At 43.2% G+C, this 14,272-nt stretch overlaps 1 protein-coding gene across 5 annotated transcripts in view; it reads left to right on the top strand.

Moving 5' to 3' along the window:
• Positions 1-278: 278 nt before the first annotated feature.
• The window catches only part of FRMD4B (FERM domain containing 4B), a 209,569-nt gene continuing 195,575 nt past the window's right edge, over positions 279-14,272 (top strand). Inside the window, exon 1 of one of the 5 annotated variants that reach the window (XM_060239520.1) lies at positions 279-761. In XM_060239520.1, the coding sequence (XP_060095503.1) occupies positions 600-761 (162 nt within the window). In that variant the 5' untranslated portion in view covers positions 279-599. The remainder of the gene's footprint in view (positions 762-14,272) is intronic. The other 4 variants (XM_060239524.1, XM_060239521.1, XM_060239522.1 and 1 more) reach the window with 4 other exon arrangements.

Here is a 14,272-nt window from a genome sequence, read left to right as displayed (position 1 = left end):
CTCTTCTGAGGAGAATGTGGACTGTTTTATTGCTTTTAAAAAGCAGGTAATGAGGTGCTAAAGGTACATTACGTCGTTTCTACGCAGTCTGTATTTCCATAGTGAGTGTATTGAAATGTTGGAGAGAAGAGCGTATTAAATTACTTGAGAGGAGTTGTTTATAGTCTCACTTACTCACTCTCTCCCTCCCCAGTAAAGGAGTATTTAGATGAGGTGCTTGTGAGAGGCGTGCCACAGCAGAAATGGGTTAAACATTTAATTAGAATCCATAGTGGTAGCTACCGAAGCTTAACGGAGATTTATATAAGCCGTTAAGAAGGACACAAGGCTGCTGTGTGAGCTTCTAGCCTGGCTGAGCTACTGCAGCCGTTGGCCGGACTTCAAGCAGTGCCAGGGCATGTCTGGGAGTCTGCCCAGGAAACAGAGTGAAAGAAGAGTTTGTGTACGGCTTGACCCTGGCCTCTCGCAACACCCCTATCCTTTTTCCGCACTGTATAAAATGAGTCTGCTATAACAGAAGTTGTTTATAAAAGAGGAGTAACGGACTCAAGGCAGGAAGAAGCTGGGTTTGCCAGACTGGAGCTCTGAAAGAGCGGACCATGGCTTCGGTGTTCACGTGCGGAGTTGAAGACATGCTGTTTAGCGGCAGCCGCTTTGTTTGGAACTTGGCAGTCTCAACGTTAAGGAGGTGGTACACGCAGAGAGTGAGGGGTTGCCACCAAGCTCTGAGAACATGGTGCGGGATAAGGGATGTTTATCAGGTAAAGGGATGTTTATCTTTTCCCCCCCTTCCTTAAGTTAGTTAAAGAGTGTTTTGTTTAGCTTTAAACAAAAGAAGGAAAAGATCTCTCCTGAGTAACTCACCTGTGGGATGCTCTTAAACAGAGCCTGAGAGGGCAAGTGGGTTGCTTTCTGGGCAAGGCACGTGCAGCGTTTGTAAAGATTTACATTTTTCAGAATTCCGCTTTGTCCTTTGTATTTGTTTGAATGGAAGATCTGAGGCAGTGATTTTTAAAAATTATTTGTGAAATGACTCAATTTGATTCTTAAATATGATTCTAATTTTTTTTTCTTGGGCAGAACACCCTCTGATGATTGTTAATAGAAATTGATTGTCCTTTCCATCACAGTGTCTTTCTAAAAGAAAGCTTTCCACTGACACCACTTAGGCTTTCAAATCTAATGGGGTTAATTTAGTGTCTGCCTTTCATGTCCATCAAGCAAACCGGCAGAGCATGAAATGCTGTGACAGGAAAAACTCTGTTCTCTCTTTTTCTCCATTTACCCTTTCTCCATTCCCCCCCCCCCCATGAGTTATTTAAATATGTGCCAGATGCTTGTAGTCTGCTGCTGCTCCGTTGCGTGAGGAGAGGAGGATAAATCTAGGTAAATCAATTTCCTTCTGACAGTTTCTTCTTTCCTTACTCCTGGTTTTGCAGAATAAGTTAAACAAAAATCAGGAACTGCTTTCAGAGGGCTGTATTTATTATGCTGTGGAATTGAAATGCATTGTGACATTATTACTGAGTATTTGTTTTACAAGTGACTCCCCTAAAGAAAGTTTAGACTAATCCCTCCCCCACTCCAACTCTCTAAGGCAGATACACACTACTAGGTAACTTTCTGCCTTGAATTAAAGTTAGAAGATAATTTCCTCTCTCCATAAGAAGGCACTAGGTTTTAATTGCACTGAGATCAAAGCTGATAGCATGTTTGCTGTCCAATTTCTGTGTTTAAAAGAGAACTTGTCCATTTAGGGGAGGGAGGGGCTATGGCTCAGCGGTAGAGCCTCTGCTTGGCATACAGAATGTCCCAGGTTCAATCCCCAACATCTTCAGTTAACAGATCTGGCAGTAGGTGATGTGAAAGACCTCTGCCTGAGGCCCTCAAGAGCAGCTGCCAGTCTGAGGAGACAATGGACTTTGATGAACCAAGGATCTGATTCAGTATAAGGCCATGTAAGCTGAGTTTAGAACAGTGGAAGCCAAACTGCGGCTTGGGAACCACATGTAGCTCTTTCACACATATTGTGTGACTTTTGAAGCCCCCACTGCCCCATCAGCCAGCTTTGAAAAGGCATTTAACTCTTTAAATCACTTTTTCAAGCCAAGTCTAGCAGCTTGGAGAATTAATTTAAAGTTGCTTTCTTTCTACTTCTGCCTCCCTTCCCATATATTTTCCTTCCTTCCTTCCTTCCTTCCTTCCTTCCTTCCTTCCTTCCTTCCTTCCTTCCTTCCTTCCTTCCTTCCTTCCTTCCCTGCCTCCCTCCCTGCCTCCCTCCCTCCCTTCCTTCCTTGTCTTGCGGCTCTCAAACATCTGACATGCATGTCTTGTGGTTCTCAAACATCTCCCTCCCTCCCTCCCTCCCTCCCTCCCTCCCTCCCTTCCTTCCTTCCTTCCTTCCTTCCTTCCTTCCTTCCTTCCTTCCTTCCTTCCTTCCTTCCTTCCTTCCTTCCTTCCTTCCTTCCTTCCTTCCTTCCTTCCTTGTCTTGCGGCTCTCAAACATCTGACATGCATGTCTTGTGGTTCTCAAACATCTAACATTTATTCTCTGTGGTTCTTACATTAAGCAAGTTTGGCCAGCCAAAAGACTTTAAAAGTAGTAACTTTCTGGGGCAGGGATGAAAACAAATGCCAGGAAGTAGGGAAGCTAGGTGGCAAGGGAACCCTGAGATGAGGTGGTTGAAGGGTGGATGGATTGAGAAAAGGGTACCTGGAAAAAGTAAGGAGAGGGCATGGGCAAAGGATACAGAGAACTGAGACTAGGCGAATCATAGGAAAGAAGAGGTGGGAGATGAATTGATCTGATATTTGAACAAAACGAGCCTGGCTTTGAATATTTGGGTGCTTTATTGTTGCTGGTCTATATAGACTTTTGAGCTTTTCAGAGACTTTTAAGGGAATCTACTTAATTAACAGACCTATTAAATAATTATAGATGATTAATAGAAGCATCTGTAAGGCTGAATTAAAAGGCTGATTAAAAATTCTTAAAAGCCTTCAGTTTCCATGCCATACCAGGAAATAGCCGTGTAGATATCCATCATTCCCTCATTCACAATACATTCAAGTACTGACTCCATCAATGCCTTGGTTGCAGAATCTTCCTCTGAATATAGCAGAAGTCCATTCCGTCTCTGTCACTGACTTTCATATACTCAAATTCCTGCATCCTCCTGTCTGCATAATGCATAAAGTGAATGGAATACCCTTCTGATATGGGAATTCTGTGTGCACATCTTAGCACATATGGGACAGGAGAGTGATTTCTTCATAAGTTACCCTCTCTTGGCTTCCTTCCTGGCTATGTATCTGCAGGTTGAGCAGCATAAACTCATTTTTCATGCAGCTATCAATCCTCCAGAATGATGTTTCATAGGTTGCCTAGAAGAACAATGTTTTCATGATTTTCTGAGCAACCATGGGGACTAGACACTTGCTTCAGAATGACAGTGGAGATTCGCTGTTGTCTGATACATCTACTCTAACACCGAGATATTTTTTTTTTTTTGTCATCTTGTATTCAGAAGGCAAATAGATTATCATTCTCCTTCATGTAGCTTTTTAGGCTTCTGGCTGTACTAGATCCATGATACAGCAAATTAAGTTAGAATAACTTTTGTACTTCTTAAAATGTCAAGCCTGCATCCCAGAGATCATATAACATTTTGGAAAGGGGGGAATGTCACCTTCTTGGTTACTCAGGGAGGTGACAAGCATCTGTTAGGCCTGACTCATCAACTGTTTGGTTGCTTGGTAAGGCATGCTCAACAATTTATCCACTTTTCCCTGACTCATAACCCTGACCCATTTTTCCCAACCCAAATTGATCTATTTTCCAGAGACAAGAGAAGAGAGAACCTCAATGTTTGGAGCTTTCTTATTGTCCTGTAAAGCATGGCGGCTGACCATTAAGCATTTTTTTTAAAGTAGGCATTCCCATATTTGTGTGTGTGTGTAGAGGAATACCTTTTCAGTTAAAATGCTGCCACTGGTATTTTGGGGCTTCTCTAAAAATAATTATATGAATTATGATGATAGAGCACAGCCTATTTGTCAAATCAAGTAAGCTATAGAAAAGGACTTCATTGTGATGAAATGATCTGAGAACTCCATTATAAAAATACTTATATGCCATCTTTCTGTGCAAAAAGAGTTCCTCCTCTTCCTTCTTCTTTCAGAAATTTTCCTACCCAGCATTATACTCTGAGACTTTAGCATATCTGCAATTTAGAACATAACGATTGTTTATATCACAAGACAGGAATATGAAGGAATTGTGAAAAGGATTTTATCTACAGCCTTAGAGAGTGGCTTTGAGGAACAGGACATTTCAGCCCACTTCATTTTTGTTAATCCTTCCTGAGCTTTGGTAAGGATCTGCCAAACTCCAGGTGGTGGCTGGAAATCTCCTGGGATTACAACTGATCTACAGGTGACAGAAATCATTTCACCTGGAGAAAATGGCTGTTTTGGAAGATGAACTCTATGGCACTATATCCTACTGAAGCATATAACTCTAACAAAGGGTCCTTGTGAATGGTTCCTCATCCTCTTGGAGAGGAGTTTCAAGTAGAGTGCTTCAAGGATTTGTTCTGGGACCTGTTTTGTTCAACATCTTTATAAATGATTGGGATAAAGGAATCAAGGGAATGCTTATTAAATTTGCAGATGAACTAATTGCAGGGGGGTGGGGGTTGCAAATACAGTCGAAGATGGAATCAGGATACAGGGTGATCTTGATAGGCTGGAAGATTGGGCTAAAACAAATAAAACAAATTTTAGTTGTTGTAGATTTTCCAGGCTGTGTGGCCATGGTCTTGGCATTGTAGAACCTGACGTTTCACCAGCAGCTGTGACTGGCATCCTCAGATGTCCTCAGAGGTATAACACAGAAGGCTAGAGTTCTCTGTGTGTCAAAGTGAGAAGAAGATGGTAGGCAGTTAATTTATATCAGAAGGCGGGATAGGGCTGAGTCATTATCTTGTAGGAGTTTCCCAGGCTGTGACATGCTAATGGAGTAGCATTCCCGAGGAGGTTCTTTTGCATATGGATTGTCTGTTGAAATTCTAATCTTATCCGTAGTGCTGTTGTAAGATGTAGAACATTTTGTGTTTTTCAGGATTGGAAACCATGCCCTATCCATTTTTAAACTCTCTTCTTTCCTGTTGAAATTGTGTTGTTTTTATGGGTTTCAATAGCTTCCCTGTGTAATCTGACATGGTAATTGGACGTGTTGTCCAATATTACAGTGTCTTGGAATAAGACACTGTGTCCTGGTTGAGTTAGGCTATATTCAGCCACTGCTGCTTTTTCAGGTTGGACAAGTCTACAGTGTCTTTCATGTTCTTTTATTCTTGTCTAGATGCTATGTTGTGTGGTCCTGATGTAAACCTGTCCACAACTGCAGGGTGTGTGGTATACTCCTGAAAAAGTGAGGGGATCTCTTACGTCTTTTGCTGATTGTAGCATCTGTTGTATTTTTCTGGTGGGTCTGAATACTGTTTGTAGGTTGTGGTTTTTTTCATAAGTTTTCCCATCTGATCAGTGATTCCTTTGATATATGGCAAAAACACTTTTCCTGTGGGGAAACTGTTTTTACTTAGTTGTTTGTGAAACCGATGGATACGGAAGGAATCTTTTTTAGAAGGCCTGGGGCTCTCTGCAGCCATAGTCGTCATGGCAAGAGGATGGGCTATGCAGTTGTGTATTCCTAATCTCATTCTCACTAACTGCCAACATGGCCACCTTAAATGACCTATTTTCTTAAATGTTGTAGATAGGAATGCCAGTCTCTTGATGGCAAGTGGAGATCACCCATAATTACAATTCATATCCAGACTGTAGAGATTAGTTCTCCTGAAGAAAATGGCTGCTTTGGAGGGTGGACTCCATGGCATTGTACCCCACTGAGGTCCCTGTTCTCCCCAGGCTCCATCCCTAAATCTCCAGGAGTTTCCCAGTCTGGATCTGGCAAGCCTACACCCCCCATCCCTTGCTGGTGGCTGCGGGGGATGGGATCTTGCAGCCGTAGTTGTAGAACTTTCATGGAATGCAACAACTTCAGAAATGACATAAAAGGGAAACTGAATCATCCTGGATGGATATGAGACTTAGGTTTCCTGTCTCATTATCAATGCTGGTATCTCCATGCCTATCCCTCTGCATATCACACCTAATCCAATCAAGCCTGCTATTGTCAGTCATCTGCTATTGCTATTTAACATCTGAAATCACCTTTATAAAGTTTATATCTCCAGTACCTTTGTGTTCCACCCCAACAAAGTCAAATCCAGTCCATGTAACAAATGAGTTTGATGCTTCTGGGCTAACCCTTCTCGAAGTATTTTCTTTTGGATTTCCAGTCTCCAGATTTAAGTATCCACAGTTGGGACTGTGTTGAGAATTAGATATATTAATGATGATTGATAACTATATAGAACAACTCTGTGGTTCTGCTTCCATATTCCATCTTGAAAGTTTGAGGACTCACGTGGATATTTAGCTATGGTGAAACGGAGTAGCAGAATGATCACTTACCATTCCTGCTAACATCTTATAATAGGGATATTTACACTTTCTCATGATGACTGTTCTAAGCACCAGTGCCACAATTATCTTAATACCTTGTCCTGCCAGCCCTTGAAAGCAGGATTGCCATGCTTGTTAGTGTCATGGCGCATGTGTACGCGTCAAAGAGGTATAGGATCCAAGATACAGTACAGTGCCCTACATTCTTGAACCTAGTTTTCACAGAACATCTACCTGTCTGAAAATCATGGCATTATAGCCTGTAATATTGTCTCATGATCTCCATGCAACACCCAATTCCCTGTGTTCAACCTACATTGAATGGTGCGGCTAGAGTAGCTGTCACAAAGGTATTTGCAACCCGGGTAGGGTTCCTTTCAAGTCAGTAAGAGCTAATAGTATTAATACTACTAGGATTTGGCTAGGTTCCCAAATACAGGCTGAAGCTTAGAGGTCTCTACCAATGTTATCCTCTTGTTTAGAAGGTCGTATGCCTCAAGTGACAAACAGATGCCAGCTTCCCTCTTACAGTAACTACTATGAGATGTTGCTCTGCTTAAATAGAGTAATTCAAGTGCCTTTAGTAAGAGTTATGCTTTCTCCATCCTCACTTTTATCCTCCAGTTTCTGTAGTACTTTTCATGATTTCCGGAGTAGGCACTCCTTAGAACAGTTTCAAAATAATTTTCCTCTTTTCATTGTTTAGGAGAGAGGTGAGCAGCCCCTAGCAGTGTGAGACTTTCTCTTGCCACACTGGGTCATTCACCCTCTTCCATCCCAGATGGGTTAGGGCCAGCCTCCCGGCCAGCCTCAGAATGGGAAGGAGAGGAGATTCAAGCATTCTAGTCCTCTTCCTTCTCTCCAAAGTGAGCACATCCTTCTCTTTCACTCAGTGTTCCCTCTAAGCTGAGTTAGTGTGAGTTAGCTCACATATTATTAGCATCCAGCTCACACATTTTTGTCTTTGCTCAGGAAGACCCCAGAGCACACTAATTGATGCAGTAACTCACAACTTTAATACCAGTAGCTCACAAAGTAGAATTTTTGCTGTCAAGACTCTGCAGCTTAGAGGGAACATTGCTCTCACTTGTGCACTACACCTGGTTTTCCTCCCTGACTTGGCTGCCTTCCTTAGCCAGTTTGATGTAGCAGTTAAGTGTGTGGACTCTTACCGGGGAAAAATGGGTTTGATTCCCAACTCCACACCTGCAGCTGCTGATGTGACCTTGAGTCAGTCACAAGTCAGTCTTGCAGAACTGTTCCTCTTAAGAGCAGCTTCTGTTACAGCTCTCTTAGCTCCACCTACCTCACAGGGTGTCTGTTGTGGGGAGGGGAAGGGAAAGGAGATTGTAAGCCACTCGGAGACTCCTTTAGGTAGTAAAGGGCAGGGTATAAATTCAGTCTCTTCTTTTTCAAAATTTAAAGGGCCTGCCGCCTGATCAGTGAGCCATGTGTTACTGTTGATCAGCTAGAGGGAATTTTAAATCTTGCAGGAGGGGAGGGAGAAGGGTGGTCCATGGTGGTCACAGTTGGGGCAGGACTTGGGGTGGGGCTCCCCCACTGGCCAGCTGGTGGCAGGAGTCTGCAAAACAGGGTCCCCACCTCCACTTGGAACTGGATCCCTACCTGGAAGTGATAAAAAGGAGAGTGGTTTCCCACTCAGAGCTGTCGGTCCTTTGCTGTCCCTCCAGGGCCTAGCCTTCCTCCTCTTCTTACCTTGGTCCTTCCCAGCTGCCAGAAATCACCCCTACAGGCCACCTCTGACTGTCCAGGTGCTCAACTTCCTCTCTAGCAGAGGTGGGGGCCTCTACCTGGTTGGGTCCTACTGATTGCCCAATTCGGCTGGCCACTGTTCCTGGGTGCTCTGCTGCCTCCTTCTCTGGGTAAAGGCCCTCAAGGCACTGGGTTGTTTGTGGCTTACCTAGTGGGAGAGGAGATTAAGTTGGGGACAAAAGCCAGCATTGGCAAGGCATTTTAGGCATAATTAAAGTTGTGAACAAGAGTGGGTTCTTGGATATTAGTTGAAGGAAATTAATGTAGTAGAAAGATGAAATCAGCACCTCTTTATAATTGAAGAGCCAAAACTGCATCATAATTCAGAACAAGAGACTAACAAACAGCCAGTATAAGAAAGCCATTTGCATCAATGAAAATATACATCTTAACGTACTCATAATGGACATGTTGATTAATAATGAAGTTTCCACCACTCAAACACATGTTGTTATGAGTCTTTTATTAAAAAGTGGCACACACAGGACCTCATAATAAGTAATAAATATACACCGAAGCATCCTGTGTGGTTGTTTTAGCACACTGGCATAAATCTGTGTATACTTCACACTTGGATTACCAGCAGCTGTTTACCTCTACCATTTCTGTTTCTGAACAGCATCTCTGAGAAGCTCTTTAGCCTAAAAAAATTATTTGCCTGACATTCCCTTCACAATCTAGCATCCCACCTACATTTCTAGCATATTTTCACTTTAAATTTTTATTTTCTTCTACAAAGAGCTAGGTCTGGTTCCATACTGAGCCACATTTGGCTCTAGCACCATAGATGTTGAGGCCAGTGAGCAAGACCAATATTTTTTCTTCTGACAAGCTCACCTCTCAATCTTCCTTGACCCTGTTTCCTAAGAAATCAGTATTTGAACTAAGGATGGGCACGAACCTTGCCACAAACCTAAATCATGACAAACATGGCCAGTTTGTGGGCGTCATGAACTGAAGTTCATGCCCATCCCTACCCATGAATCTCCCATGTGGTTTTTAGAAGTTCGTGAGGTTCATGGTAGAAAGTGGAGGGGGGAGGAATGAACTTCATTAATCCCTTTTGCTCCCCCAACTTTCCTGCTTCCAAAAGCCATTTAATGGAAATGTTCCCTTTAAATGACTTTTGCAAGCAGGCACTGCATGCAAGTGAAGTCCAAGCAGTGAGTTTACTCACTTGCAAGATCTCCCCCCCCCCCCCCCCGCTTTCAATTCTACTGGCCTCAGGGAATCTACAGCGGCAGAGAGGAGGGAAAGAAGATCACCACAAACCTCATGGAACAAAGTAGTTCATTAACCCAGGAGGTTCATGAAGGTTTGTGGTTCATGTAACCCCATGAACCAGGATGAACCTCCATTTTCCTTGTTCACACCCATCCCTAATTTGAACACAGTATCATTTACCCACAAATTTTGCGCTGTACAATTGAATGCCCCCTTTGCAGTTATAAACACCTGACATACCCTTATACCAAGACACATGATTGGTACATCTGGTTCAGTGTTTTGGTTTTTACTGACTGGAAGCAGATCTCTGGGGATCCAGACAGGGATCCTATAACACCTCTGCTCCATGAAATATTGTAACTGTGTTATACTTTCTAACACTGAGCTGTGGCTTAGTGGGGGAGGAATTCCCACATGAAGGGAATGCCTAAGCCGTAGAATATGTATTTTTAAAGTACAGAGGAAAATATTCTCCTATTGGAACCTTCTCTAGGGAAGAGGCAGTAGAAAGTACCACAAGTGAGAGACATCACCCCAGAGGAGTAAAGAGGAACCATGGTAGTGGTGTGCCTGAACAATTTAAGATTTGCTGATGGCTACCCAAAGCTACTGAAACTAAACTAGCATCACATAGAGAGAGGTTGGAAGGAGCTTATCCAAACACCAGGAAAGTTGTTTCTTCTAGAACAGGTGGAGAAATTGCTGATAACATGCTTAAACACAGGACATAAACTTGGCACCAAACATCTGTTCTGCCGTTAATTTGGGATAGAGGAATAAAAAGGGAAACTGGCAATTTTTGCTTCCTGTAATTCAGCTCAGGATAGCTGAACTATAAGTATTTCCTTTGCTACTCCACCTTAGGCAGATCTTCCTAAATGATACTGGCTACACCCAAGGGATGTTTTTTTTTTTTTTTTAATTACTTTTCTAAATGGAAGAGGGATTGCTATTTTGGCAGACCTGTGTGAGGTGCTGCAAAGATTATTTCGGTGGGGATAATACATGTCAAAGATTACTCATTTTTCTGAGGATCATGTTTATGCAGCCTCAGAACAATCAGTTCTTTGTCCAGTTCTTTGTCATGTGTTTATCACCACTGTTGCAGCATCTTCACATTTAGCCAATGTTAGATTGCATTTTTCAGTTCATTGACATAATTCCCCATATAGTTTGGTTTTTGGGAACAACAGATAGAACTTCTTTGCCTTACATTTCTAATTGGTGAAAACTAGGGTACCAGTAGGCAGATCCGTTGTTTTCCCAAAACATGAAAAGCAAGCTCTACTGAGTTCAGTATGTTATATATTTCATAGTGTAAATTTGCAATTTTCTGAATTTCTGAGCACATGAACATGTGTTGTTCCCTTGCCCTTTCTCTCCTACCCTCTTCCCCCCTCTCACTGATGAGCATATGCTGAGAGTTTTCCAAGAATGTGCATGGATTTCTGATATGTTCCCCAGAGACCACTGAGATCTAGTTCAAAAAATTTGCTGGAAATCCCTAGGCCAAAGGAGGCCAAATTAAAAGCGACAAGGGAACGGGCCTTCTCGATAGCAGCACCCCAGTGGTGGAACCAGCTACCAGAGGAGGTGTGGGCCCTACAGGACCTTAATCAGTTCCGTAGGGCTTGCAAAACCATCCTCTTTCAACTGGCCTTTTAAGGTGGAACCATTGCTTCAACATAAAAATGATATCTATCGTATTTTTCGGTCCATAAGGCGCTCCGGACCATAGGACACACCTTCCTCCTGGGGGGCGATCCGCTGCCTCCGCCTCCGATCCCAACGCTTCCCCTGCGCCTGCCTGCCTGGCTCCAGCTTCTTCCAGCAAGCGCTGGGATCGCTCCACACTGCCCCCACCGCAAACCCAGCGCTTCGCGAGCGCCGGCTGTGGAGGGGGCAGTGTGCTTCCTCCATGCCTGTCTGCCTGGCTCCAGCTCTGACGCTTACAGCAAGCGCCAGAATCGCTCCCTCCGCCCTCCGATCCCGGCGCTTGCTTTAAGCATCAGAGCTGGAGCCAGGCAGACAGGCACGGAGGAAGCATGCTGCCCCCTCCGCAGCCGGCACTCGCGAAGCGCTGGTTTTGCGGTGGGGGCAGCGTGGAGCGATCCCAGCGCTTGCTGAAAGAAGCTGGAGCCAGGCAGGCAGGCACGGGGGAAGCGCCGGGATCGTAGGCGGAGGCAGCGGATCGCCCCCCCCCCCGGAAGAAGGTACCTTCGCCCCATAAGACGCACACACTTTTCCCCCCACTTTTTTTTGGGGGGGGGAGTGCGTCTTATGGTCCGAAAAATACGGTATATGCACATCAAGACTGTAGCACCATAATATATTATTGTGGTTTTAAATTATTAATCTAATGTTGTTTTATATGTAATTGTATTTTAATTGTCATTGTTTTGAATTTTATTGTTGTATCATGGTACGATGTACTATGTCTTGTGAGCTGCCCTGAGCCTGCTTCGGCAGGGAGGGCGGGATATAAATTAAAATTTATTATTATTATTATTATATGAGGAATAATGGACATCCCACTTTCCAGTGAGAAATGATGCAATGGCTTTGAGCTATAAAATTGTAAGCATTGGGTTAAACATTAGCTGTAGATTAAATTTGGAAAGAATTTCCTAATTATAAGAGCACGGAATGAATTACCTGTGGAGACTGTGGATTGACCACAGGGGTCTGTCACAGGTATGTATAGACTATCTCATCTTAGACTATCTCATCTAAGTTATGAGATACAATTGAATGCTCCACTGGGCCTTTCTTACATCCCCAGGGAAATGCTGATTGTCACTTTGAGGTCAGGTAGCAATTTTTTCTCCGGGTCAGTTTGGCCAGGGACCATACCATACCAAACCTTTAATGGCATAATAGATTCAGATAAAAATACACAGAATATAAAAATTTAAACATTGGAGATAAAATCAAAATAAAACCGAGCTTACAGATACATTCAAACATGCTCAGAATTAAATTTAAGGATGTCAGCCAGAAATTTTGCCACAGCCTCACTAACCACCCCCTCAGTATCACTCAATAAATAATAACAGGGTGGCAGAATAGACAAATCTGGAGAAAAAGAAAGCTTGCCAAATAAATCTTTACGGAGGTTATGGTAAAAAGAACAATCAAGCAATATATGCTGGATTGAGTCAGGGGTATTCGCTCCACAGGAGCAAAGTCTGTCGGCTAAAGGGACTCGCTGATATCTCCCTTGTAAAACTTTGGAGGGAAACGCGTTTAGTCTGGCCAACATAAATGCCCTGCGATGACTTGGAGTGGTTAGGTCTGATAGATAATTGGGCATTTTGCCACAAAAAGCATAAAGACCTAAGGAAGCTGGAGAGCAAGTATAAGGGAGAGTTGGCCGTAATTTCGTTTCCTCCAATTCCCACAGTCTCAGTTTAATACATCTGAAGATATATGACTCTTCAGAGGTAGAAAAATCATCTACCTCTAACCCCAATTGATTGAGTTTAGACAGAAGCACTGCTGTCCAGGACGAAATATATGGGTCTCTTTTCATACAATCAAGAAGGCTGTTGGGATCTGTTCTAAAATGAATTTTGAGCCAGAATTTAAACACTGCAATCCAGGCTTTTGTCTCCACCAAAGACTGACCCACTTCAGAGCAGAGAGCAAAGTAGGACACACATTTTGGCAAACCAAGAATTTGTCTAAAGAATGAGGCTTGAATGCCCTCCACTTTCCTGGTAAAAGCTGAGATCCATATAGGGATACCATAGAGGATTTGGGCAAGCGTTTTGGCTTTGAATACTTTAATAGCTGCTGGAACTAATTGGTTGCCCCTTGCAAAGAAAAACTGTTTAATTTGAGCAGCTGAACACTTAGCCAAGTTGATGGTGTTGTTACGATGTGAAACCCAGCTTAACTTGTGGTTAAAAGTGATCCCCAAGTATTTAAAATTTTTTGTTTGCTCGATTGTTGAATTGCCAATAAACCATCTCTGTGGGCCCCAGCAATTTGAAAAGACAACTACTTTAGATTTGGTATAATTGATAGTAAGTGAATTACAATTACAGTAGTCATAAAAGGCGTTCAAATACCTTTGCAGGCCCACTCTTGTACAAGAGAGGATGGTAGTGTCATCGGCATAAAGTAATAAGGGGACCGCTCGGCCTGCAAGTTTAGGCGGATGACCATTGATAGGGGTCAAAAATTGTGCCAGGTCAGTTAAAAATAAATTAAAAAGATGTGGGGCCAGCACACAACCTTGTTTTACCCCCTTTAACACTGGGATTTTACTAGTCAAGTCACCGCTAGAAGAAAATTTCACTTGGCAAAAGGTATTAGAATGAAGTTTCCTCAAGAGAAACAGCAAACGAGGGTCCATTCCCAGGTAACCAAGCTTGATCCATAGTTGGGCTCTATCTATTGAATCAAAAGCACCCTTCAAATCGATGAAGGCAGCATATAATTTTTTTGACCCGGTATGCATATATTTTTCAGCAAGGAAGGCCAGAGTGCAGCAGTGATCCATAGCAGATTTGCCTTTGGAGAAGCCAATCTGTTCAGGACCTATGAGTTTGGCCAGGGATTCTGGAGGGTTTGGGGGGTTTTTTGGTCATCTTCTGGGCATGGAGCAGAGGTCACTGGGGAGATCCTTCTTGATCTGTCAGCAGTGTTCGGTGCCATCGACCATGAAGCGTTGACCCACCGCCTCGCTGATGCAGGGATATGGGGACTGGCCCTATAATGGCTGGTCTCCTTTCTC

This window comes from Heteronotia binoei, chromosome 5 (assembly GCF_032191835.1).
Source record: "Heteronotia binoei isolate CCM8104 ecotype False Entrance Well chromosome 5, APGP_CSIRO_Hbin_v1, whole genome shotgun sequence".
Taxonomy (NCBI): Eukaryota; Metazoa; Chordata; class Lepidosauria; order Squamata; family Gekkonidae; genus Heteronotia; species Heteronotia binoei.
Note: the sequence above shows the minus strand (reverse complement) of the source record. Positions and strands in the feature narration are given on the sequence as shown.